Here is a 26,497-nt window from a genome sequence, read left to right as displayed (position 1 = left end):
AGGGCAGCAACTTTCAACAGCATGATAATCGATGGTTTAATCCCCTGGAAGTGTAGTCTGAAGGAGCATTCTGGGAAACGTCACTAAACAATACAACATCTGAAATACTGTGTTAAAATAGGAAAAGAGGTATGCATGAACCAGGAACAGAGTGGCCTTTCTACACACTGTGGAAGATCCAATAGTTGTAGTTAAGATTGGAGGAGACGATACAGTATTATCGCGACTCATTTCTGTAAGGAAATACTATTGACTGGCCTTCTGTAGCGGTCCATGCCTTTCTGCTGAGTGTTCCCGGTGTCCTCGCTCAACCATCAGCTCTTCTCTGAAAGGACCACTGACAGTATTAGCCGTGAGGGACAGAGCAGTAATGCACCCTACTCATGTACAGTGGTTAATTTGTGATGAATCTAACTTTTATGCAAGTGGTCAACATAAACAAATAAAGAAGGCTCCTGTTGTACAGCAAGAGCTCATTGTTGTTCCTGTGCATTTTTTTTTTTTTAAGACGTTACAGTAACAAATGCTTTTGTGCAGGAGCAATGTGACATGAAACGGAGACCTTCTAAAAGAACTCGGATTTTTCCGTCACAGCATTTGTGTTTGTCTGCAGCATATCAGTCCTCTATGAGAAGTAATCGCTGAGACTGCGGGGTGATAACAGCTGTGACTGGATGGCCAGACAGCGGCTGCAAGACGCAATAAACACACAGATAAAGGTTTGAAGTAAAAAATATTTATTTGCATTTGAGAACACGGAGCACCAAGAAAAGATGTTGAAATTTCATCATCCATTGGCAACAACAATGATGTACCGTTCCACTCAAAGAAACTCCTCTCATGAAGCATCCTCTTTAGAAACCTGAAGCGACAATCTGTTTGTGTCACACAGTCACAGAATCAGGTGGGTTGACAGAAGGTATACAGTACAAGTGAGCCAGCTCCCTCGATCCCCCATTATCCCAGATATTTTGTGGCAGCAGTCTCTCGCTCTCTAACATATGAAGGACTCCTTTGCAATTTCTTACTTCCACTAGGCCTTGAGACAGGAAGGAATGGTGTCCTCTGCCTAGATCGGCCCTTCAAGTGGACTATTACTGTTGGACCAGAACTCCACAGGTCCCCTCCTGGAGAATCTGGCCATAGAGGGCCTCCTCTGAGTGTTGCTTCTTCGGTAATTAGCAACATTAGTAATTAATTATTGACCCATTTGCTCCGTGGATAAGCGTGCAACATCTGGAAAATTCCAATCTTTTTTAGTGTCACTTGAGTACCTGTGGCCCTGGTCGCCATGAAATTCAGTAGTAATTAGTTATCTCTTCTCTAGCTGTGGAAATCGACATTGGAAATGTAGATACACTCCCTATGACGTCGGCACTCAAGGAAGCATCACTAAAGTACCTGTGGTTCTTGAAAGGTTATTTTCTCCAATATCCTTTTTGTATTTTTTGGCTTTTGAGGAGGGAGGTACCACTCTTACCACACAAAAGGGAACGCCGGATTTTTTCATAACCTAGATTGCGGATCATCCTACTCACATCAGTGCATCGATTAAATAAACACCACTCCGTGTTAATGTGTGCGCCCGGTTGTTTAACAAGTATAATATAAACAACTCTGAAGTCCTTCACATTTAGAAGATTAAAGCGGGCACACTGCTTTTGTACTATTGAAACTGCTTTCTGTCATGTCAAGCTTAGACTAAAGAGCTTCATATTGATGACAAAGTGCACATTTTCACTTGAACAGAGAGAAGAGGAAATAAGAATTCACACTTGGTCATGTCTACTGAACAAAGATGAAAGAAGTGGTGTAAAGTAATGGTGGGCGTAACAATAAAGAGATGCAGGCTCTCCACATATAGGGGCGCCAAACATCAAAAAAGGGAATATTCATGTACAAGTAGTACAAACAGAGCAGACTATACCCGCTTTGTACTTTTACTAATAGGTGAGATAGACACTCTGTGGGAGTATTACTGTAGTACCAACAACTCACATATTCATGCATATCTTTGTGAATTGTCCCATAGCTTTTGACATTAGTCAGACCATTACCATTGCAAGTCCTATTTTCTCATCCATTTATTGCACATGTGTACTCACAAAGTATCTATAACTTCCCATTCACAATGTGGGAATAAGTCCAGCCAAACAGCATGATGGAGAAGGTGTTTCACACATTCAGACGGCTGCTAAAATATGAAACTTGAAAAAGGACTTAATCTGCCAAAGGAAGACGACTGAAGACACCTCCAGGTATGTTAAAGCCATCTGAATTTCTAATATGTTAGGAGCAAACTGTAAATCTTTTGAATTAGGGTCCTAAAAACCTGGTGGTTGGAAGGAAATAAGTTCCCGGCCTAGGAATGTACAAAAATGTATCAATAGGGGAGATCAGAGAACAAATATTCTGCATAATCATTTACACCAGCAGATCTCGCCACAGAATTGAGGTGCAAAGTGAAAGTGAGGGAATAGTCAGAGACTAAATCCCACTTTGGCCATCATTTGTCCAGAGAAAAAGGTCTGCATAGTGTAATCAGCAGAAGACTCTGCTAGTTTACACATGACATCATCAGCCAAGACTAAAATCTCCAATACATTCAAAAATAGACGTTCACAGTTAGGTATAGCATACATCTTCAATGTAGTGTGCAGCAAGGAAGGCAAAGACTCCGCGAGCATCTGCCAACCAAATAAAAATAGACAAAAGCAGCCTGCCCCACCCACACCAAGGGCATTATTAGGACTTTTTATCTGAATATCTCGGCATTAGAAATTCACGTGGCCACGCAAACATTCACTTTCTACCAAGATAATGAAAATACTAAATACTCAAAGGGAAGGCGTGCAGAAACCGTGCGAGGGATAAATACAGAACCCCTGTGTAGAAGCCGGGACTATCACTGCCCGACAAAGAACAAGCACTTCGGGGGTGGGAGCTGGTGAACAGAGTTCGAAGAGAGAGGAAAGAACTGTACTGAATTCAGTGCCAGAGAAAGGCCTCGATGTTTGAGAGCCAGGGTGGGGCAGGTGGGCTGAGGAGTGGAACAAGGCTAGGGCGCGCAAAGGAACAATAGAAAAACAACTTCCAAGAATAGAGCGACCCAAATACCAAAGAACCACAGGCAAAGGTAAACATTCAATCTTGAGGTGTACGAGGCAGCATCCATACAAAGACAAGCCATGTGAGTGTGTCAATTTAAATCTGTCTTTAGCGCCTCCAGTTCTAATGCTAGCTAAGAGCAAACGTTTACTGCATTTAACTTCTACATAAAGACAACGAATAACACTAACACTTTGAATCATATAGCGAAACATTTCTATAAATCAAGGGAGTGATGTAAACGATGCATTAACAGGGAGAAGCAGGGATGAAGGAGTTAAAGCAACAATGACAAAGGGGGTTGCAATGTGGGTCTCATCATACAGAGAGTGACACAGGCCCTCCCAAATCTGATGCACGGGAAGCACTTACCACTGTGTGCGCCGCCACAAAAAGATTACCTCTTGAGTCTGTGAGGTATGAAAGGTGATATAAGGGAAAAGAACGCAGCTAAACACTAACCTGAACGTAAACGTCATCTCATATTAAATCGTAGTATATCTATATCCATACATGAAATGTAAGATTTCAACGAAACAAGTGACTTGATAAAGAAAAAGCATAACTATATGCTGGACAAAATACAATTTATGCTCCCAGAACAGAGTAAAAGTCGCCGTGAGAACTGCAGTGGGAGGGGGGGATACGTGCTGGAAATACATAAAATCAATTTAGGAACTACAAAAGCCTGCACTCGACTGTGCAAAGTAGGCAAATATTGAAAAAGTAAACCAAACGCAGCATGTCAATGTAAATATAGTAGTTGCCATTAATGTCTTTAAATGCATCTTTTCTATAGCTTTCTGCATTTGCAGGCTATTAAAGTAAATAAGGATTTTCAAGTGCACACCTGGGCCAATTGGCGCTCAGATGGCACAAAGGGCCAAAAACATAGACGTGTCATTAATTTAAGCAAAAATATACATTTTCCAAATACAGGGTCACAAACATTGAGATAATAATGACACTGGGAGAAATGTAAGGAGGTGGCATCTCTGATTTGGAAAATAGATTGGGAGTATGTAAAGTACATTTAGCAGACACTTGAAGTAACCATCAAACCAATGGATCACTGCATAAGCCAACGCTTCAATAATGGTCCTTGCTGCCACCTACTGGTACAATATGGTTATAGCTAATTATTTTGCTTTGACGCTGGTTCTTGAAATACAGCTGAGCCCCATACCGATCTCCAATCGAGACTTAGATTTTCTAAATGGTGCTATTTACTGCAATTAGGCCACAGCAATGAAAAGCAAAACGTGTTTTCCACTGCTGTTACGTATCAATGGTCACTATCTATTCTCGCCACTGTGCTGATTTGCACGGTATCCCAAAAAACATCCTCTCACTGTGTTCCCAAACCCTGTATGCAAAACGGACCTGGACTTAAAACTAGTTCATTTTCCTTTCCGTTAAACTACCCCCTCATTATCTTTCATCATCTGCATGCTTCTTCTCTTTGAGGAGCACAGCCTACTTGCTTGGTGGTCTTCATTCCTATTATTGTACTTCTGCAGATTACCCGCCCCTACCACCCCCCGCCCTCGTCATGAATCCATGTCCTGGAACCCGGAGATAGCTGATATTCAAATCTAATTCACATGAATGTAATCTTCCACAAACAAACTAGAATAAAGGCATAGGATGCTTCCCTATAAAAATACCAATAACTAACAATAACTCACAACACTAACTACTAACAATGAGCTCTGGATTAGTATGCTACCTGCCATAAAGCGCTTCAGAGATAGTAAGCGCTATTGTAATTATTGTTGTAATATGTGGTATTACAACTCTAACATTTGCATTGGCCGAGTATGGGGCCATATACAGCAAACTTATAGATAGGTAATTTTGAATAACAGTAATGTTTTTCACCTTAGAGTTCTGAGTGACATTAAGGACAAATCGAGCGTTTCCGCTTATTGTCTGTCATCTCACTCAGATCTCCTTTGTGAAAAACATCAGCTTTTCACAGCTATCCCAACATATAGAAATAATTGGGTAAAACAAATCCCTTTTATTTAGAAGAATTTATAGTCTTGAAAAATCAAGTAACTCCTTTCTTCTAAGGTTGTTATGGCCTGTTAGTAAAACAGCATCTTGTCGGGTATTCAGACATACTTGCAAACCACAAAAATCACCCATCCCAGCACAGCCACCTTCTCTCGTCTCAGCGCCTCTCCGAGCGGGAGGACGGCTGCATTTGTGTATCGCACCGCCTTGCCTTCCCAAAGGCCTACAGCGCCCTGGATTCACATGCTCACAGCTGCCCTGTAGTACTCGTGGTTATTTCCGTGAGTACATTTCTATCATTTTATCCCTCAGACATCGGGTGCTCTCGCGTAGGTCATTTCTGTTTACTTTATTCCCCAAGCAAATTCGGCTGTCCCTTCATGATTGAATCCATTCGTTTTCCTAGTCCTGTTTGAACAGGCCAAGGTATGAGACCTGGGTGATAAAACCCAGGTATCCCCGAACGGGTCGAAACGCCGTTGACCGTTCAAAAGACAGACCATTGAATTGCTCATCTCACACAGGGACTTGCCTGTGTGCACAACTGTATTGTCACAAACTGTGGCCGTCTGTTATGTTGTATCAATACACCAACTTTTGTCACAATGATAGAATTCTCTTATCTTGGTTTTAGTGCGTTTTCTCTTGGGGTGCACTCTTTCACTACTTTGTTTGGCCACCAATGAAAACCACCTTTTGTTGCTTTTTGAAACACATCGTAGGAAGATGTCCTGGTGTGTGGTGAGCACCTATGGTGTTATCACCTTATACTAGGTACCGGTATCCCTTATTGGTGAAGTGTACTCAACATCTAGGAAGCCAGGGCTCTCTAGAGGTAGCTGTGGACGAGCAGCCATGACTTATCTAGGAGACATGCAAAGGTTATGCAGTACCACTACTGTCACACAGCACTTACACACACATGAAAGAACCACAAAGTGTAACAAAAATAAAGGCACTTTATTATAGAAACACAAATATTAAAATATTGCATAGCCAATACTCCAACTGGAGGTAAGTAAACACACATTTACATACACATTAGCAGTCAAAAATAGCATAAAAAGCAGTAGGCATTGGTAAAAGCAATAGCAAATAGTGAGGGCCCTAGGGGAAGGCCAAACCATATACTAATAAGTGGTATGTGAAAGGCAGTCCCCCATCCAAGGAAGAGGAATCAGTAGAGTTGAGCTGGAGGAACTAGGAATCCCAAGGGGTGAGTACCAGAGTGACCGACAGCGACCCGGAGAGCAGAGGTAAGCACCTGTTTTCCCCAAAACCAACATGGGGACTTTGGAAGAGGATTGTGTAAGACCCAGACAAGACTGGAAGAACCCAAAGCTGGATCCTGACAGAAGAGGACGTGCAAAGGAAGGGGACCAAGTCCAGTTCATGATAGAGTGTCCGGTTGTGGCAGGAGCCACTACCTGTGCTTCTGTGGATGCAGGACAAGGTCGACAGTGGATGAAGAAGGCCAGCAACGCAGCACAGGAGAAGAAGAGGAGTTCCAGGAGTGATGCAAGTGATGTCCCACGTCGGCAGTCATGATGCAGTTGGTCAGTGGTTCTGAAATAGCACCAACAAGCCTGGGAAAATGCAACAGTCAGAGAAGAAGGTTTTACAAGGCTGAAGAGGACCAGCAAGGTCCAGGGGACTCGAACCAAGAAGAGGAGTTGGGGGTGACCCACAGCAGCTGGGAGAGTCACAAGAAGAGGAGGCCGCCCCCCACAGGTGACCCACGGACAGCAGACACAAGAGTTGCAGTGAGGCCCGCCCAGCAAAGAAGCATCCCACATCGCTGGAGCAGCAGGCAGGGAACTGTGCGTTGCAGGACGAAGTGCTGGGGACTGGGGATACACGGAGCCTGAAGATCCCTTGGATGAGGAACAAACAAACCTGGGAAGCTGCAAGAGTCACATTGCACAGGGGTAATGTCCTGCAAGGAGAGGCAAGTGCTTACCATCTCCCAAGTTGGACAGCTAGTAGAGAGGATCAAGGGGAACCCTCCAGTCCACCACCTATGAGGCAGGATCTACGCAGCTCTGGAGAACGGAAGATCCACGCAGCCTGTTGTCATTGCAGTTGGTACCTGTGGATGGAGGGGAGTGACTCCTTCACTCCAAGAGAGATTCCTTCTTATTTCTTCTGCAGGCTGAAGACTCTTCGCCCTCAGAGGATGCACAGCTGGGGAAATGTTGCAGTTGCTGGAAGGAGCCGGAGACACAAAGTTGGAGAGTGGAGTCGTCGCTGTAGTTGCAGATTGTCAGTTCCTGAAGGGTCATGTTGCAGTCCCAGTGGCCAGAAGATGAAGTAAACAATGCAAAGGAGTCCTGCTGGAATCTTGCATGTCGAATCTGAGGACCCACCCAGGAGGGAGACCCTAAATAGCCCATGAAGGGACTGGTCACCTAGCAGGGTGACCACCTTTCAGGAGGGGGCTGTGACATCACCTACTTGACCTGGCCTCCAGGGGCCTCTGCCCACCTTGGATTCAAGATGGAAGAATCAAGTGGCCACCTGGAGGAGTTCTGGGCACCATCCCTAGGGTGGCGATGGACAGGTGAGTGGTCACTCTTCTTTCCATTGTGCAGTTTCGCGCCAGAGCAGGGACTGGGGGGGATCCCTGGACTGGCGCAATCTGGTTTTTGCAAGGAGGGCTCCAAATGTGCCCTTTAAAGCATACCGGTGGCTTGGGGAGGCTACCCTTCCCAAGCAATTTGACAACTATTTCCAAGGGAGAGGGTGTTACCTCCACCTCCCACAGGAAATCCTTTGTTCTGCCTTCCTCTGCCTGAGCTGGTCAAGCAGGAGGAGGGTAGAAACCTGTCTGAGGGGTGGCAGGAGCGCGGGCTGCCTGGAAAATCCCAGAAGACTGGTAGGAGCAATGCTGGGAGTCCTTTAAGGATCCTCCAGAGTGCATGGAATCATACAACCAATACGGGCAACAGTATTGGGGCATGATTCCCACATGTTTAATACCAAACATGCCCAGGTTCAGAGTTACCATTAAGTAGCTGGACACAGGTAATGACCTGTGTCCAGTAAAGTGGTAAAATGGCACTTACGAAGTCCAGTGTAATGGAGCTGGAGTACGAGGGGCACCTCTGCTCATGCAGGGGCACCCTCACACACAGGTACCTACACCCTTCCCTCTGGGCTAGAAGGGCCTACCATAGGGGTGACTTATAGTGACCTGGTGCAGAGACCTGTAGTGAAAGGGTGCATGTACCTTTTCACGCAGGCTGCAATGGCAGGCCTGCACACCCATTTTGCATGGGCTCCCATGGGTGACATAATACACGCTGCAGCCAATATGGAACCCCTGGTGACCCAATGCCCTAGGTACCTAAGTACCATATACTAGGGACTTTTATGGCAGCACCAGTATGCCAAATGTGGGTGTGCAAATTCCTAAGCAACCAAATTTAGAGGGAGAGAGCACAGTCACTGGGGTCCTGGTTAGCAGGTTCCCAGTGAATACAGTCAAACCACACTGACAGCAGGCAAAAAGTGGGGGTAACCATGCCAAAAAGAAGGTACTTTCCTACACATATATAATAAAATAACCTGTTAAATATATATGACAAGTTTGGCACTGGTTGCATTGTGGATTATGGACTCAAGCCTGACAGAATGTAGACTGTCTCAATGAAGATATTTTTTGCTAGATCGACTTGATGATGATTTCCCACTTTATGATATGTACATTATAAACGAGTTTCACATAAGCAGTTGTTCCATGTCAAAGTACCTGTGTTCCAGAGTCATTTGTTTTATATACTTTCCTGGACCCTACACATTTTTAAGCGCTAGTTAACACTTCAACACGTAAGCTCCGCTATATCCAAGAAGCTGGAAACCTCTAGTTATCGGCCAGTTGTACTGGCAATTGAAATCTACTGGGCAAAGGGTACTGAAGCAGTGTGATACGGTGCTGCGATATAGGGTCAGAATAATGTAGGACCTGACTTGACTTTGGTCTAAAAAACATAGTGGATGTGGCTGCATTTAGACCTTTAGCTTATTGGATCAGAAAATGGACTAACAACTCACCACTCCCTCTGAGACAATCATTTCTTGAAGCAATTGCACTTGACCCCAAAGGGGTGCATACCTTGGCTTAAATATGTCAAGAAGTGGTTTATCAGATCGGGGTTGAGTGAACTATGCTCCAATTCCGAATGCCTGCAGACAAATACCTTAATGTGCCTTAAAAAGAAATATTGGAACTATATTAATAGTCTATGGTTAAGCCATAGCTCTGTTGGGGCGCTAACTGGGAGGTTCCTGGATTTTAAAGACAACATGAATGTGAGAAATTTCTAAAGCAAACCGAAAATCTACAGGCTAAAACATTGTACTTGGAATTTAGGTATGGCATCCTACCAGTAAATGGGTGCTATAGCAGATGGCCCGGCTGTAATACCTCCTCAATTTGTCCCTCATGTTTGGTTAGCCCTGAATGAGTGGAACATCTAATTTTTTCTGTCATACGGACACTGACATTAGAAGGACTTGGTTACTTCCTATCTGCCACACTCTAGCCACGAGACAGCTGAAGGACCTTATCAGAACCCTCAAAATTGATAGTATGTTGTGGTTAGTCTTCACATTGTTAAGGCACCTCTTTTATGCCTTGAGGTTGAGATGTAAGAATTGGAAATACTCTACAAGGCTATGTAAGTGAACACCGAGTTTCCAAGGAATTGTGATTTTTTTTTTTCAAGCTGCTCTTGTCTAAGATAGAGTTATGTTAAAAATTAAAGCATCAGCTCCTTAGCAATAATGTACTACCAGTATCTTACATTTTAACGGTTTTTATATGGAATGCATGAAGGTAAAGAGGTGATTCTTCTTACATTTTTAAAGGATGCTGCATCTAAGCTAAGAGTGCTACCAAATAATTTTTGTATATGCCCTATAGGAACTAGAATATAAATGACATGTTATTGACCATGTGTTTTGTAAGGCTGTGTAAGGCAAAGACAGAGTGCTGTTACAAATCTTTTATGCACTAGCATTCTAGGAAATGTAATGCATAATGAGCATTTTATAGTAGCGTTATCTAAGATTTTTTAATGAGTAAATTAATTTATTGCCTGTTCAAAAATGTAAAAATATCAATATCCAATATATAATGAATGGATACTTAGGTACGCATCCGAGGCTAGAGGATGTAATTGTTTATTATTATATATATATATATATATATATATATATATATATATATATATATATATATATATATATATATATATATATATATATATTTTACAAAATTGAAAAAAGAATATACTACTACTACTACTACTTAGTCCTGATCAGTGCATTGCTCTGCCTCCTGTGGGTCCACCCTCTAAGTAGAGCCCTTTCACTGGCTCCTCTGAACTCCTGACCCCAGTCAGGAGTTCGAGGCCCTCCTCCACCCGCAGGCTTCTGCCTGTGCCTCATCCCTGTGTCTAGTGGGAGAGCTCTGCTTTCCTACTAGGCTACCTTCTACCTCTCTCCTCTTTTGCTTTGCTTTGCTTGGCTCTCTGCTCCACTACTGTCCCTTAGTGATCCTTTTCCCTGTTTCTCTCTCACTCCGCTCTCTCACTTTCGCTCTCCCACTCTTCCTTTCCCCCGCTGCTGCGTCCCGCTGCTGCGTCCCGCCCCTTTTTTTGGCTACGCCCCCTTTTTCATGCCATTTTTCATCCCCCTCCCGCCTCCCAGTTGTCCTCTCCTCCCCCACCTCCCTACTTAAAGGCGGCCGCTGCGTGGCTGTGCAGCAGATGCGCCGCTGGCGCTCCGAAGGCATCCGTGCCTGGACCGCACCCAGCGCCAGAACCCGTGGCTTCCGGCTCCCCACAGCCACCACGCACGTCATCACTACGATGACGCCACCCTCTGTGCAAGATTGCAGACATCCACGACAGCTTCAGCACCCAGACTCCCCCTCCGCAACCACCAACACCACAGATTCACCTTTGACCAACCTCCTGCTGGAACCCTGGCAACACCACCACCACAATCGAAATCATGAACACCATCCACTTTGGCTCTCCATCTGACCCCTGCCCTCAACACATCCTCAACAAAGCAAGCTCCATCATCACACCCCTACTACGGAAGATCTTCAATAGGTCCTTCAAGTCCGACACCTTCCCTGAGAGCTGGAAACATGCAGAGATCAACGCCCTCCTCAAAAAAATCCAAGGCGGACCCAAAGGACCTCAAGAACTTCCGGCCTATCTCCTTGCTCCTTTTCCCGGCAAAAGTCATTGAGAAGGCTGTCAACAGACAACTAACCCACTTCCTAGACTAGGACCGCACCCTGGACCCTTCCCAATCTGGATTCCACAGCACCAAAACCGCCCTCATCGTCGTCACCGACGACATAAGAGCCATACTGCACAGCGGCAAAACCGCGGCCCTCATCTTCCTGGACCTCTCGGCCGCATTCAACACCGTCTGCCACCACACCCTACGCTCACGCCTCAGCAGTGCTGGAATCTGCGACAGAGCCCTGGACTGGGTCACCTCCTTTCTCACCGGCAGAACCCAGAGAGTCTGCCTCCCCCCATTCTGCTCGGAGGCCACCGAAATCATTTGCCACGTACCCAAGGGTTCGTCCCTCAGCCCGACCCTCTTCAACGTCTACATAGCCCTGCTTGCTAACATCGCCCGATCCCACAACCTCAACTTCATCTAATATGCCGACGACACCCAGCTGATCCTCTCCCTCACCAAGGACTCTGCCAAAACCTACCCCCACGAAGGAATGAAGACCATCGCCGAATGGATGAAGAGCAGCTGCCTCAAACTCAATTCCGACAAGATGGAAGTCCTCATCTTCGGCTCCACCCCCTCCACATGGAATGACTTCTAGCGGCCTGCCACTCTCAGAACCGCTCCGACTCACACCGACCACGCATGCAACCTAGGATTCATCTTGGACCCCTCACTATCCATGACCCTGCAAGTCAACGCCATCTCCTCCTTCTGCTTCAAAACCCTCCGCATGCTCCGAAAGATCTACAAATGGATACCCACCGAAACCAGAAGAACAGTCACCCCAGCCCTTGTAAGCAGCAAGCTGGACTACGGCAATGTCCTCTACACAGGAACCACAGCCAAACTCCAGAAGAGCTTCAACGCATCAAGAACGTCTCCACATGCCTCATCCTGGACATCCCTCGCCACTGCCACATCACAGACCACCTGTAAAACCTGCACTGGCTCCCGGTCAACAAGAGAATCACCTTCAAACTCCTCACCGATGCTCACAAGGCACTGCACAACACCGGACCAGAATACCTCAACAGACGACACTCCTTCTATACCCCGACCCAGCATCACCACTCCGCCGACTTCGCCCTCGCAACCGTCCCACGCGTCCGCAGAACTACAACCGGCAGTAGATCATTCTCACACCTCGTCACCAAAACGTGGAACACTCTTCCCACCCACCTGTGCCAGACCAAAGACCTCCTTACCTTCAGCAAACTTCTCAAGACCTGGCTGTTCGAGCAGTAACAGCACCTCCATCCCCCACATTTCCCCCCCTCCCCTCCTCAGCGCCTTGAGACCCTCACAGGTGAGTAGTGCGCTTTACAAATCCCCGATTGATTGACTGAGATGACAATCTGATAATACACCAATCTAGTCACTCTAATGCATATCTAGGTTTTCCTGCTAACTTCGAAACGTTGTCCAGCTCTTCAACCGTGGTCACAGACTTTTTGGGGTTCACAGTGGACAAGGCTGACTGTACTCTGAAGCTTCTCATCAAGAAGATTTTGCACATCAAGTAGGAGCTGAATTACATTTTTGCCGCTCAACTCCTTTTCTCCGAGATCCCTTGCACACATGATCAGCCTGTTAACAGCCTTGATTCAAGCTAGATTTCTGTCTCCTCCTCATTAATCAGCCCTACAACACTGAAAACCCACCTCCATCATTAGGGCTGCCACTACTAACATCTCATTCCATTCATTCAGACCAGTTTTGTGCAGAGCTTTAGTGATGGCTCCTTAATATGGAAGACTTGGAATGGCAGGCCCACCTTCTGCGCCTCTCCAGATGAGATTGTTAATTAGATGGCAAGTAGATTTGGCTGGTGTGACAGCTCCACCAATTGTTTGTGGTCTCTATCTGAGAATAATTTGCATATTAACACCCTGGAACTCTGGAAAGCACCTTTGCCCTCAAAAGTTTCATTAAGCACAAGTCTCATTGATGAATCCTGCTAAGAATGGTCGATCCATCATCTGCAGCCCAGTATGTCACCAAGTTTGGGGATGGAAGATTCAAACCTACGGCAGATATCTACAAGTACCTTCAGGGACAGTGCCTTCACAACAATCTCTCTGTGGTGAAGAAGTACCTTCCAGAACTCTCCAACATCTCAGCAGATCGGTTTTCCAGGCACTTCTGGGATTCCAGTGAGTGGACGCTGGATTGGATATTTTTCTTCACATCTCTCTCCTCTGGGGTCCTCTGGACTTGGAGTTTTTTGCTACCTTGTTTAATGGCCAACTTCCCTTTTTTGTGAGCTGGGTTCTGAATCTGGACACCTTTCTCATGGATTGGTCTCCTTTCTGGTCATCCTCCTCCTTGCAAGATGTGATCTTGGTAAGTCCACACTGGCCTTCTCAGGCTTGGATATCATTTATGCTGAAACTAACTACAGATGTTCCTGACCTTCTCCCCAGTTTCAGCTCTCTTCTTATAGATCCAGAGGGCCGAACCCACAACCTTATGGCCCAGGGCCATCTACATCTCCTAGTGTGGGACATTTGGGGGATCCTCAAGATGGCCAAATCTTTCAGCAGTTGCTGTTGAACTAGTCAATGAGTTCTGGGCTCCGGGCACTTGGCAAACCTACAATTGTGCCTGGAAGGTCTGGATTTCTTGGGGCCTGGGATGGAATTTGGATTCTCCTACGTAGTCTTCTTCCTCACTGGTCAATTACCTCTCATCTCTTTTCCTTAAGGGCCTCTCCTATAGGACAATCTACATGTACAGCTCTGCGATTGTGGCCCATTTTCCCCTCTTCAATGTTATTACCCTAGGAAAAGATCCTTGGTCTGTTGCCTCATGAAAAGTATTGGTCTAAGAAGGTGCCTTTTTGATACACTGCTCTACCTTTTCTTCACTGTTTTGTTCTGTCACCTGGATGTCTGAATTCTGCTCTTTCCTTCTAAGTTTGCTTTTGTCGGTCATATCTTTTATGAGAGCTTGGGATGTCTGTCCCTTTCCGACTTCCATTGTTCTCAGAGTTTCCTGTTGACACTGGATGCAGTACTGTCCTCACAGTTGGCAATGAGAGAGAGTGTATGCTTCTGGAGTGTTTACTTTATAGGCCTTGTGTAATTCAAAGAAATTATGTCATCGCATACGTCTGCTGCTGTAAGGAACAGTCAACAAAGGAATATAATATGTGCTTCATAGAATTTAATAAAGTTTAGATTTCCTATTTGTGAAAGCAAAATAAAATTAACATGAGAAACTGGACCATTGTCCAAGCATTTGGCAATTGCATTTAGGATATTGTTTAAAGGCTGCTTTCTTTAAACACGCATACATTCCTCTGTATGACCTCTTGAGCTAAAAGTCTTCTGTTTTTTAATTATAAATGCAGATGTGGTGTAGGGACAGTGTTATCTCAGCTTTGAGCAGTCGCAAATCACTAAATCTTTGAAGCTTTGAGATAGAATTGATTGTAAATGGAATTTCTTTAGGATGTTTGAGAAAATAAAAGGGACATGTGTTACAGAATTATAGCTTCTTACTCTACGAAGCTGGAATGTGACTTTTAGAGGGGTTAGGATTCTACACATGAAATACAATGTGCCCTAGACAGGGACTTTGAAATTGAGACAAGGAGGCTCTTTTGGAGGCGTCATATCCTAAATTACTATTACTGATAAGCTTGTTTTCCCTTAAAGAATAATTACTTTTACTGTCAATTGTATGTCTTGCAGCTTTTCGTAGCTTGTGAAATAGTGCTTGTAATGTAAACTAACGAGCGTTAAACTTTATAAAAAGCATCTGATGATTCGATGTTTTTGAAGAGGTCCACAGTGTGTTACTGTGAGAAGTCTTCCGCCTATAGGTTCTAGCAAATAAACTTTGCTATGATTTTCATACCATGACTGTGTATTGACTGTTATTTTTCTACCGGACAAAATTTGCTTTGACATCTTCTATGAAGATGGGAAAACCTCTTCCGTCACAAATCTTCATATAGTGACACAATAATAATCTTTACTAACTACATTCAACAGGATTATTGTTTTGTACATTTTAATTTCAATCACATGTATAAAAAGCTATCCAAAGTATGTCTTTATAAATTAAAACAAATTAAACTGTTTGGATGCATCCACCTTGACACAACAAATGTGCTACATCAAAAAAAGTACATGGATATACCCAGTTTTCAAAACAGCTCGGCTGCCACACACCCTGCTGGTGCAATGTTAAGGCCTTTTGCTGAGCAAGGCATTGTAAGGCAGTTATGGTCAGCAATTTTGCTAGGCTAAAGTTGCACAACATACACTTGCAATCAACTTAAACAAAGGTATATTGCAATAAGATCATACAGAAATTAGAGGTAGCCCATAAAGACCCACCCATACTCAAAAGGAATTGTTTTTAAATTAGCTCTGTATTTATTTTTTTCAATAACTTTTCACAGGTGGCCTATCCATATGGCAGAAAAATAAATAAATCCTCAAACTGCGATATAAAAGGTAAGGGAAGATACAAAATGTTAAGTGATAGTAATAAAAAAGCATGAATGTGAAAAATTGAGCTTTCTTGTGTCATATTTTCATGGGGGATACTTTCTTGTTAGGCACAGAGTTTGTTTTTCACCTGTGAATTCACTTCCAGCAAAGTAGAAAACAATGAATCAACGTGATTGGGAGCCAGCACGTTTTTGGGGTAGCTAGCATGTCCATGACAATTTTGTAATTAATTTTTTAGACTAATTTATATGGATATTAAGAATTGTTTGTTATTCTCATTTCCACATCCGACTACGGCATACTCACTCCATATTGAAGGCTTCACTTGTGCTTTATAGGTGGTCCAAGACATACATTTTTATCAAATCTTGGGGTGGCTATCAGGTCAGATGAGTTTAATTCACAGTAGCAAACAGAATCGGTCGAGCATTAGTGGCAGGTATGTACCTATCGGGTTGACGAGAAGTGTGAATGTTCATTTTCATACGTGGGGCTTTGAAGTTTGTTAATAGATCAACAATCCCTATTTTACATGCATTTTGATGATGGTCCACACCTGTACGTCACTCGGGTTGATGGTGAGAGGGACGATGGTGGCTTTCTTGGTGCTACTGGTGTGATGACTGATTCTGTATATTTTCTGGGCGAAAAATTAAGAGGAGTTGAACTTGTTAATTGAGTGGGAATAATGTAAAGTCCCTAAGGTGCAACTCCATCTTATATAGGCATTGACTCCATCTTGACTAACGGAGGCTGCATTCTTACCTCTCTCAAACTGCAGAAGTCAGCATCTTTCCCAATATGTGCAGAATCAATGTCATGTTTACTATTAGATGTTGCCTGACCTTATATTTCTAAGAACTGTGAAAGTGTCAAGCCCTTCTATCGATAACACAGATACAACCATCAATGCGACATTTGTCTGGGTCAAAAGTCTACTTTCCAGCATGTCAAGATTGATTAAGAACACATACAGATATATAACCAAAATAGTATAGTCTGATTTGACGCCCTTTTACTTTGTATATTCATAACAAAACGTCTAGGACACATACCTTGGTGCATGTAATCTAGGTCAGACATTCTTAAACATATGTCAGGAATTCCAATCTCTGATAACATATAGTATACAAGGAGGACCACTTGGCCAGTAGTCAGGAGAGGTCCTTAGTCCAGAGTATCGCCTGAGATTATGCACAGATGGTCTCACCTATTACCAGCACACTTCAGAGATGCTACATCTTGCCTGAAGCTGACAACGCTGAGTCCCCAAGGAAGACTGAGTGACTGCTACCACAGCGTATGTTTGCCTTTTGCGGGGAACATGGACTTCACGCCTCCGCTGATAAAGAGAGCTTATTCTGTCAGCAAGGTATGCAACATATCTCTTCTCACTAAGAAATTCTAGACTGCAAGTTGCTCTGCCTTCCATGTTCTCTTAAAATAGCACACAGAAGCAGATATTAGGGTGCCGGGTTCTAGATGACATTTTTAATGACATTTTAACAATATCAGAAATGTGCATTCTATTCTCGTTTTGCTGTTTTAACATTATTCTGTGTAGTGGTTTTAGGTTTACTGAGAAAAGATTGTTCTGTAGTAATAAATACTTTTAACTTCAAATTGCTCATTCTTCTTAGTAGAGTGTGTGTGATATAGTGAATAACGAACTAAAGTTTGTAGCTGTTTCCACTGTGCCACTGATCCTTTTTCATGAGGTTGTTAGTAACCCAACAGGAATGCTTCTATGTCAGTTACACATTGAGCAGTGTTATGAGGGGCTACAATAATCTGTCTTTCACACAATTTGCTGGTGCACTGAACAGAGTTCATCCATGGGTGGGAAAGCACACTTTGTAGAGTTACACCGAAGTCATAACTTACGCAACAGGAATTTGTGATACAAGGATTATACTGATGCACTGCTTGAAACCTTTGAAGTGGTGGTGCTGTCTGCAATGTTTAATGTGTAATAGGTGACTACGGTCATGAAATGTTTGCGCAGCCCTACCAAATACCATGCATCGGGGTGAGACTAACACATTTTAGTGTGGTGGTACGCATCACCATACTAAAATTCAAAGTCATTTAATTATGCTTCCTCCTTGACACCACCAGTTCTGAGGTAGACAGACAAAGCAGGACAGGAGTGCTGCCCAAGTACTCATGATTGAGCAAACAGCATGGACACCGCACTGCGCTGGAGTGTGTGAATGCACTACTGAACAGTCACACTCTGCAGAAATGTAAATTTTTATCACAAATGTCTGGTTAGGAGTGTTGGCCGCAGCGGCCTGGGGGCTCAGTTGCAGAATTCCATATCACAGCTTTGTTGCTGAGGCTCAGCCCAGGTCAGCTGGGGTAGCATTTACGTAACATGGTGCCACATGACTGCAACTGTCAGTGTTGTGTCTATTTGTTGACAAGTGAAGTCGACGGAGTGCAGCTTAGCAAGCGACACTTAAGTTTCTTTAGTTACTACCGCTGCCTGCCATGCCACAGTAACATAGTGCCTCACCATGCGCAATGGCATTCGTTGGCCGGCCACAGTAACATGGTGCCTCACCATGCGCAACGGCATTCCTTGGCCGGTGACAGATTGCACAATCATCGCAGAGCCAGGATCAAGAGATATAACTGCCTCTGGTGCATGCTGCAAGACTTGTCGCCGCGGCCCACTCAGGTCTGTGTGAATCATGATTTTCAAATTCACTAATGATATTGTTGAGTATTTAATTTACAGCCCGAGCCTGTAGCTCATGGCCCACCTCAGGCAGGTGCCACTGGGTGTTGGGCTCAGCTGACTTGGACTGTCAGTGTTATATTGATTAATTAGCAGCTGAGAGTTTCGCCACTGGTACCTCACAGCCTGGTCGGTCAAGTCGATCTTCTCAGAGTTTCCCATTGCTCAAATGGGTGACTTTCTGATATTTATGTGTTTCCCTGGAATTCACTGATTGATTGTGCTTGCAAGAAAGTGTCACTTTTAAGTGTCACACATTAGTCGCTGGATGGCACTCCTAAGTGCACTGAAAGTATGAAAATCTCACACATAAGCAATCTGAAACCTTGGCAGCTATGTCTGCATGAATAGTGCAGCGTCTTCAAGTCATCCAGAAGTTTGATCACAGCATCTCTTTATTTGCTTAAAAAAGGATAGGTTGGTGTATGACAACACAAAGTATTTTGCTTTTGCAGATCGTAGTTCTTGTGTGGCTAACAATGGTGCCTTTCAGTGGGAGGATGAGAAAGTGGACACCAGTTGTAGTCTGCTGTGGTTGCCAGGAAGAAGAGGGTGTGCTTGAGAAAGCTGTTGGGGAAAATGTTTAAAGAGCAGTAATGTTTGTAAGGTTTAGGCTTACCATATTTTATCCAGAATTTTCAGAAAGTATACTTCACCAAGGTGATGGTAGGATCAGCCACTGGCAATCGTTCAGGCTGTATTCCAGGCCATTGTTTTTCACCCACTGTACCATTAAAGTCCTTGAACTGCCTTATGCATATCTGTCTTGATCGTGCTCCAATAGGAACATACAAGACTAGGTCCCCTCATGATGTGAATAAAGGGAACTCCACACTGGTTTTGACCTACTTAAACCTCATCTGTGAGAACAGCTCTAGTCCTGTTTGCCTTCAAAACAGCTGCGACTTGAGGGGATACTTGTCCACACGAGACCTCTGGATACTTTGAATACGGCACAGACAACCCTATGGTCACTCCCAAAAACCACAGCACACTTCCCTTACGGCCACTCTGACGTGTGTTGGTTCAACAAACATAACTCACAATTTGACCTTGACCATAACCCATCATGAACACTACAACAGAACACAAACTGTCATTGTGAGGGGGTAACATACTTTATCACCTGTCCTTGTGGTTTATGTTATATTGGAATGCCCACAAGCAAAGTCAAACTTCGCAACATGGAGAATAGAAGTATAATCAGATGAAAATGTTCAACAACCAAGACGACTGCTCATTTTCGGCAACTGAATCAAAATGAAATTGGCATTAGATGGACCTTCACTGAGAAATCTAGACCAGCTTTTCACACTCATTATCAGAGCAACTGCTTCCTGCTCAAAGAACAATGCTGAGTCTTCACACTAGGTACTCATACGAAAGGACTAAATGACAATATTCTATGGGTGTCATTATGATATATCTAAGACCCCAACTTTAACCCCTCTTACCCTTTGAATATACGGGCAAACATTAAGTTGATTTGACCTGGGAGATACTGCCATAATACTCCTGGGCTTGTACCCATTACTCCTACACCCATTTTTCACATTGATGTTGTTGACACACTTGTGCGGACCTTAATTAGTCCTACACTTCGGCAGTCTCTTGATGGCGTTTGGATTTTATTAGAATTTTTCTCATACTCATTTCACAAATAGGATGTTTCATGCCACACACACGTCTCATCCCAACCTTGGGATACAATTTCGCTGGATTTGATAGGATCTCTAGCTAACCTCATATCTATCAGCACATACTAGCTCTTGCAATGAGATTGTGACCCAGTTTCATTAATCTCATCCACTGCTGTCTCACCTCTTTTCATTGTTACCGTGGGAATATTTTTCTTTTTACAATTCTGCATTCTTTAGACAAGGTATTAATCCTTGCACCAGAGTACATATTATGATCGCGGAAACTACTACTTCCATTAGCCTCTGGGAGCTATCCACCTTTTATAATTGAGCAGGCCTCAATAAATAACACCACCTTGAAGGCTCAAGAATTCCCTCTGGTCTTGTTGCAGACCACTGACCCTGCAACATCCATGAGCCTCTTTTGTTTGGCTAACACATGGGTGACGTTAATCCAAAATTGTGCGCCTTTTCTTTTAGAAGCAGGTCTAGACTAGACAACCTATCTCCTCAGCCAGACGCGGCTATTTTGGTAGTGGTTATCAAAACGGGTAGCTCCGGCACCCCAGTGTGCTTTGCTACACTCAAAGATAACACCAATAACCTTTCGCTGATTGTTATGGGTACCATTTAGCGAAATCCAACAATTAAGATGTATGACTGTTTTCCTATTATTTTTAAATTGAGGATTCTATATTTTCATCAATACTGCCTACAAATTAGGCACAGATCCTATTTCTCTACTGTTCCTGGCCATAGTTTTGCCTTTGTCTCATCCAGAATAATTTAAATTTATTAACAGTGTTTTCATCCCACATGCAAAGCAAGACTGCCTTTCACGAAGAACACCTCATAAAATACATATAAAAATCACGGAAAAACCATATAAATAAATTCACCACCTTATAAGAATTTTAATAAAGAGATCAAAATTCATATATTTAAAAAGGTAGGAAAGATAAACAATAAAAAAATAAAAAGTTCTTTCTTGGGACCACACACAATCTTGCAGTCTTCATCAGAATATATCTATCCATGGACTTGAATAGTATATGTTTCAGGACCGGGGGTGGTGGGGCTGGCCCAGTTTTGTCTCATAAACATCCCAGTCAGGTCACTTAGGAGGAAAAAGATTTGTTCCTCCAGCTCGTCTGTTTTGTTTTGGAGCAACATGCTAATATTACTCGTCTTATTGTGCAGCAAATGGGGCAGTACTGTAAGAAATGTCTCAAGTCTTCTATAGCACCAAAAAGGCATATAGAGGAGATTGCAGCATTTCTCATGTTTAGGATTTAGTTTAGCAGAACACACCCTCCCCTCGCCAGGACAAACAGCCTCCTCCCTCTCTCTCATTTGCCTGTAGTATTAAATACTGTTGTGCACATGGTGAAGGATTAAATACCCTCCTGTGTTGGGCATGGGACAGACTATCAAGTGCACCAGTCCTCCGCTCTTTTGCTAGGTGCATGCATTGTTTGGTCACCATTAAGTTTATTTGCCTCTTTGAACACATTGAGACAATGGCAAGTTAAATCTATCTTTCTTAGAGCCAGAGTACTGTGAAAGTGGACTTCCTATTCAACTTAAAATGTTTGTTCCATGGCCCAGTCGACCAGATTATTTTAACATTATTTAAATCTTTTCAGGTCATATTTCATTGGGGGCATCAGGCATTTATTTTCGATTGAGGCGTTGCCCCCTCCAGATTACAAAATGGCAGTGGGAAATCCTTTAGGGAGGTTTAAGATCGACTTCCAGAATTTCCTCTCAAAGTGACTGAAAAGGCAAGTACTCTTATTTAGTCCCCAGAGTCCTGCACCACAGACGATTTGACTTCCAACCTTTGCTAAGAAAACCTTATCAATGTGGTTAGAAAATCAATGTCCATGTTTCCTGACCAGTCTCGCAATAGCATTTTCCAAAGACTCTGCTTTTTCAAGGGTAGTTTGAATATGTGTTGTACAGTTACGTTTTCTACTGAATTCTACATCCCGATATTTAAATGATTCCATGTCTTCTCCAGAAGAGCTGAGCTGAGGCCTGAGACCCTACACTGACTGGGAAAGCTTTGCTTTTTGTGTGCTTCAATTATTCTTTCACCTCTTTAAGTGTGTAAGCAGTGTTCACTGTTACACAAACACAAAGTGTCACAACATATATGATTCTTTCAATCCCAGCAAGTTGCCACTTTTGATTTGCCTTGAGGGATGCTAGTTACATTGACTATTATTTAATTTCATAGTCTTTTCTACTAAAGGTCCAGCTTCCAGTGAATAAGTACTACCAATATCATTAATTATGTTAGCAGAATTAATTTTGCATGGTCCTGACGAATTTCTTTACACTGCTTTAGGATTTTTACAGGCGGAAACATGCTGAACTCCTACAAATTGAGTTAAACTATACACCTCTTCTTTAACCTCTATTCTTTTGGGACAAGAATAAAACTTTTGCTTAGGTCCACCAAGATGTAGTTTTATCCCACAACCCTCTCTATCTTCTGCAAACCAAATCAACTCCTATGATTTAATAGGACAGCCTCCTGATGAAATCATCTGCTCCCCCGTTTCAGAGAGGGTTGTAGCCCACTTGACCACATTTCCTGATAGCAGTGAAAGGAGGGCCCCTATGATGGTGATGCAGCATGCCACCTCAGGGAGGATGAGGACTTTCATTCTTTTCGCAGAACACCTTGTTATAGGCATACGCCAAATTATGTATACATTTCCAATCTGTACCCGGCTAAAAATAACAAAGTTGTAGGTACTGAATAGAGCTGTCTGATGAAATGGCAGGATATAAAAATAAATGTTTGCTTATACTATCCAGATGACTAAGAGCTGGAACAAATGCTCCAGTCACTTGGTTCCCGCAGGGAGAAATTTTGGGGCCCCAGGAAAAGAGATGTTTCAAGTCACTCTTTAGCTTCAAAGAGAGGCTGAGTTAATGCAGAAGCCTGCCCTTCGCTCCAGTGCCATAAATGCTGCATTCTGTGCCATGGCCTGAGCTTTCATGCAACATGTTTTAGACAGGAGATGAAAGAAAACCAACACTTTAAAGTCAGCATCTTAGTACCACCACGGAAAAAAATACCTGTTCCTGTGCTACTAAGGTCCGGCTGGGAGGGTTACAGTGAAATACAAAGAGGGTAGTGGGTGAGGATGCAAGGTGCAAGCAGCATATGGGGAGAGAGCAAGAACCTACATGCGGCCACATGGAGTGCTCAAAAAAAAAAATGATAAAAAGTGGTTCCCTTATATGAGACATGGACGTCTTCCAAGACAATCATTGCCAAAGCCAATAGGTTCCGCCTATGCAACACCTATCAGCATTGTCAATGTTTTTTTCAAAGATGATTCACAGCAGCGCAAGCATGACTGAAAGCTAATAAAAACAAAGCACTATTGCATTGACAGTGTCATAGAGCTTTTTTTGTTTACTCTAAACAACATCTTTAAAAAACATTAACAAAGCGGAACAGCTCTGCGCAAGCTATTTAGCTTTGTTGATGTTTTTTAAGGGGGATGTGGTGTTACAGCCAGAACTGGACAACCAGATTTGAGATTCTGCATCGAATCAACATTCAGATTCAGGGCAAATCTAGTTATCTCCCTGTGCCTAAAAAATGTGAAGGAATGAGTCCTTGTGTAAAGTAAATATTGTTTGTGCAAAGCGCTCAAATACCTTCAGGTCGAGAGTGTGCTATATAAACCTTCTGAAAAAAAGAAAAAAAAAGCAGCAAGAGGGAGATAGGTGGAAAAAAATTGTGGCAAGGACAGCGGGTTGAAAAGAACAATGCAGAACTCCAATACCTTTGGGGTGAGTTTGTGCTATATTGAAAAAACTGTAAAAAAAAACAAACAAAAAAAACTAAATAGGCAATTACAAAGCGTGGAGGGTGTGTATAGAGGGTCTGCAAACACATGCATTCCTAAGGAGTGCCAGGTTTAAAAAATAAAAATAAAATAACTTCTACAAGTGGTGACCAATATAAGGACAATAGCTGTAAAGAAAGGAAACTGAACTTTGTACATGCTCTAGGGACGGCCAAAGAGGAAGAAGAGAAAGTATAAGCAGCAGGAGGCCCTAACTAACGAGAAGCAAGGAATTGACAGCAATGTTGGCGCCAAGCAATGGTAAGTAATGTTACGTATGAGGTGGGCTTTAAGCCCTTCTTTAATCTTTTTTTTTGTCACAATAGCTTTTGTTGACAATAGCTTTTGCTTAAGCACACTGTAGGCAAAACCCAAAGAAGGACAGTAAAGAAGCTGTGCACCAAGGGAGGGGCAAACACAACAGGAAGTAAAGCCATCAAATAAAAAGCAAGCATGTGTGATTGACTAGAAATCCAACAAATGATGACCCAACCCCATTCTAAGTACTGGTACTGTACCCAATAGATCTTCAACGACATACAGTTAAAACTGGAACTGGTCTGTAGGCAAGACCTAAACAGTAAAAAGCTTTGTCTGAAGCCACAACCTCCATTTGAAATTTTTAGCCAATTGTAGCCATACATTTGTCATACAATATGTACAGCAATTGCTATAGTGTACATTCATATAGAACTGAACCTCAGATTATGTGGTACAGTGAATTAATTAATGCGTCAACATTACTAAAATGTGCAAATAATCAAAGAAAATATCCACACATCTCTTTGGAAGTCTAATTTAACTTTTTCAAAGAGGCTATAGTAAAATCTCCTGTGAGCCAGAAGCACTCAGATTAAAGCTAAGATGAATGTCAGTATTCAAGCTCCCTATTAGCCAGAGGATATGTGCTTCACCTACCCAATAAACTCTAGTAGAAGCGATACATCAAGTTCTGGTGGAAGTTGGAAAACAGCACTCAAGGTTTTTCTGGCCTTTTTTCTGCGCACTGAGATGGGTTGTGTTGCTTCTGTAGAGAAAAAATGATAGTTTATGGTGGCATTTATCTTTGCTGCATCAGAGTGACATCTGGCATGATTATTAATACTATATCATACATAACTATTTGAAGCCAAGTCAATCTTGTTTTACTTCTCAAATGGAATATATAGCTGAAAAGCACATGCCAGTGATTTAACAGGGGACAATGCACCTTGTGAAATATATTTTACTTTTACTAAAAGTCCATAAGCTTTCAACAACAGTTATGGAAATGTGTTCAAACAGGAAGCCACAAAAGTTACATATAGAATTATAAATAAATGAGTAACAGTGAATTATGGGGATATTTTTCACCAAGGGGTTTTGAGTGACATTAAAAAGACAACAAGAGTGAAGTTCGAGTCATCTATGATGTCATTCAGAACCCTGAGGTAAAAAACATCCCCGTAATTCATATTTTACCCATCTATCGTTTTATGTTTTGTTTGGCTCCCGAAATCATTTTTCACAGCTTTCAACTGTTACGTAGGGCAGAGGAGTAATGGGGGAGCCATATGTAACATGGCATATCATCCCTGACCCAAAAGTGAAAGACAAAAACCTTACGTGCCATCCTTAACCAACCCTCACCACATTTCCTGCTTTCCTTCTACCTCCTGCAGCTGTGATTTCTGCTTTCAGTCACAACAGAGAAGCAGTGCTGTGCTGACGTGCTCTGTCAGCATGGCCTAGAAGGACCTTATGACAGCAACACTAGGCATTAAGTTTGGGTATCAACTGTTGCTACATCACAACAGTAAGTAACCAGATTTAGAATCAGACGTAAAAATATAGATCCTCTCTATGACAGTCATACATATAATAGGCAAAAAAAAAAATGATCATGATCTACAACATCAACTTTTACACTTTCTACAGTTCGTATGCCAAAAATATAAAAGCTACACGCCTTTTTTAAAGGTTTAAGTTGTTAAGGATCTCTCTTCTTTGCTAATTCCTTTGAGTATCTGGTAGGATGACAGTTCTCTGGTGACCAGAACTGAGAGACAAACATGTATACTGGCACCTTACGAAATACAATGTTCTCGCTAAGATTCCTGGAATTTATATGAAGTACTGTTTTGGTGCATTCCAGTTTATGTAGTCATACAAACGGGGTCAGATTTATTCCCATATTTTTATACACAGCTTTTCTCGTTCAGAGGAGAATATTTCCGTGAGGGGGATAACCTTGATAACAGTCTTAGCTCACCATCCAAAGAAGGAACTAATAATAGCCCCTCCATCTTGCCTATATCCATTACCTTAAGAACAACAAGATGAAACATCTTACAAGTGAAACTTTTACATGTATTTATGTGCAGACCTCGCTGTCTGGTG

The 26,497-nt window shown here is 42.9% G+C and overlaps 1 protein-coding gene across 2 annotated transcripts in view; it reads right to left on the bottom strand.

The window, feature by feature from the left end:
* Positions 1 to 26,497, bottom strand: part of PCGF6 (polycomb group ring finger 6) — a 168,364-nt gene that overhangs the window by 89,723 nt on the left and 52,144 nt on the right. For both annotated transcript variants that reach the window (XM_069239480.1, XM_069239481.1), the window contains exon 6: positions 25,037 to 25,145. In XM_069239480.1, the coding sequence (XP_069095581.1) occupies positions 25,037 to 25,145 (109 nt within the window). The remainder of the gene's footprint in view (positions 1 to 25,036; positions 25,146 to 26,497) is intronic.

The sequence above is a fragment of the Pleurodeles waltl genome, chromosome 6 (assembly GCF_031143425.1).
Source record: "Pleurodeles waltl isolate 20211129_DDA chromosome 6, aPleWal1.hap1.20221129, whole genome shotgun sequence".
Lineage (NCBI taxonomy): Eukaryota > Metazoa > Chordata > Amphibia > Caudata > Salamandridae > Pleurodeles > Pleurodeles waltl.
The sequence above is the reverse complement of the archived record's forward strand: the minus strand, read 5'-3'. Positions and strand labels throughout refer to the sequence as shown.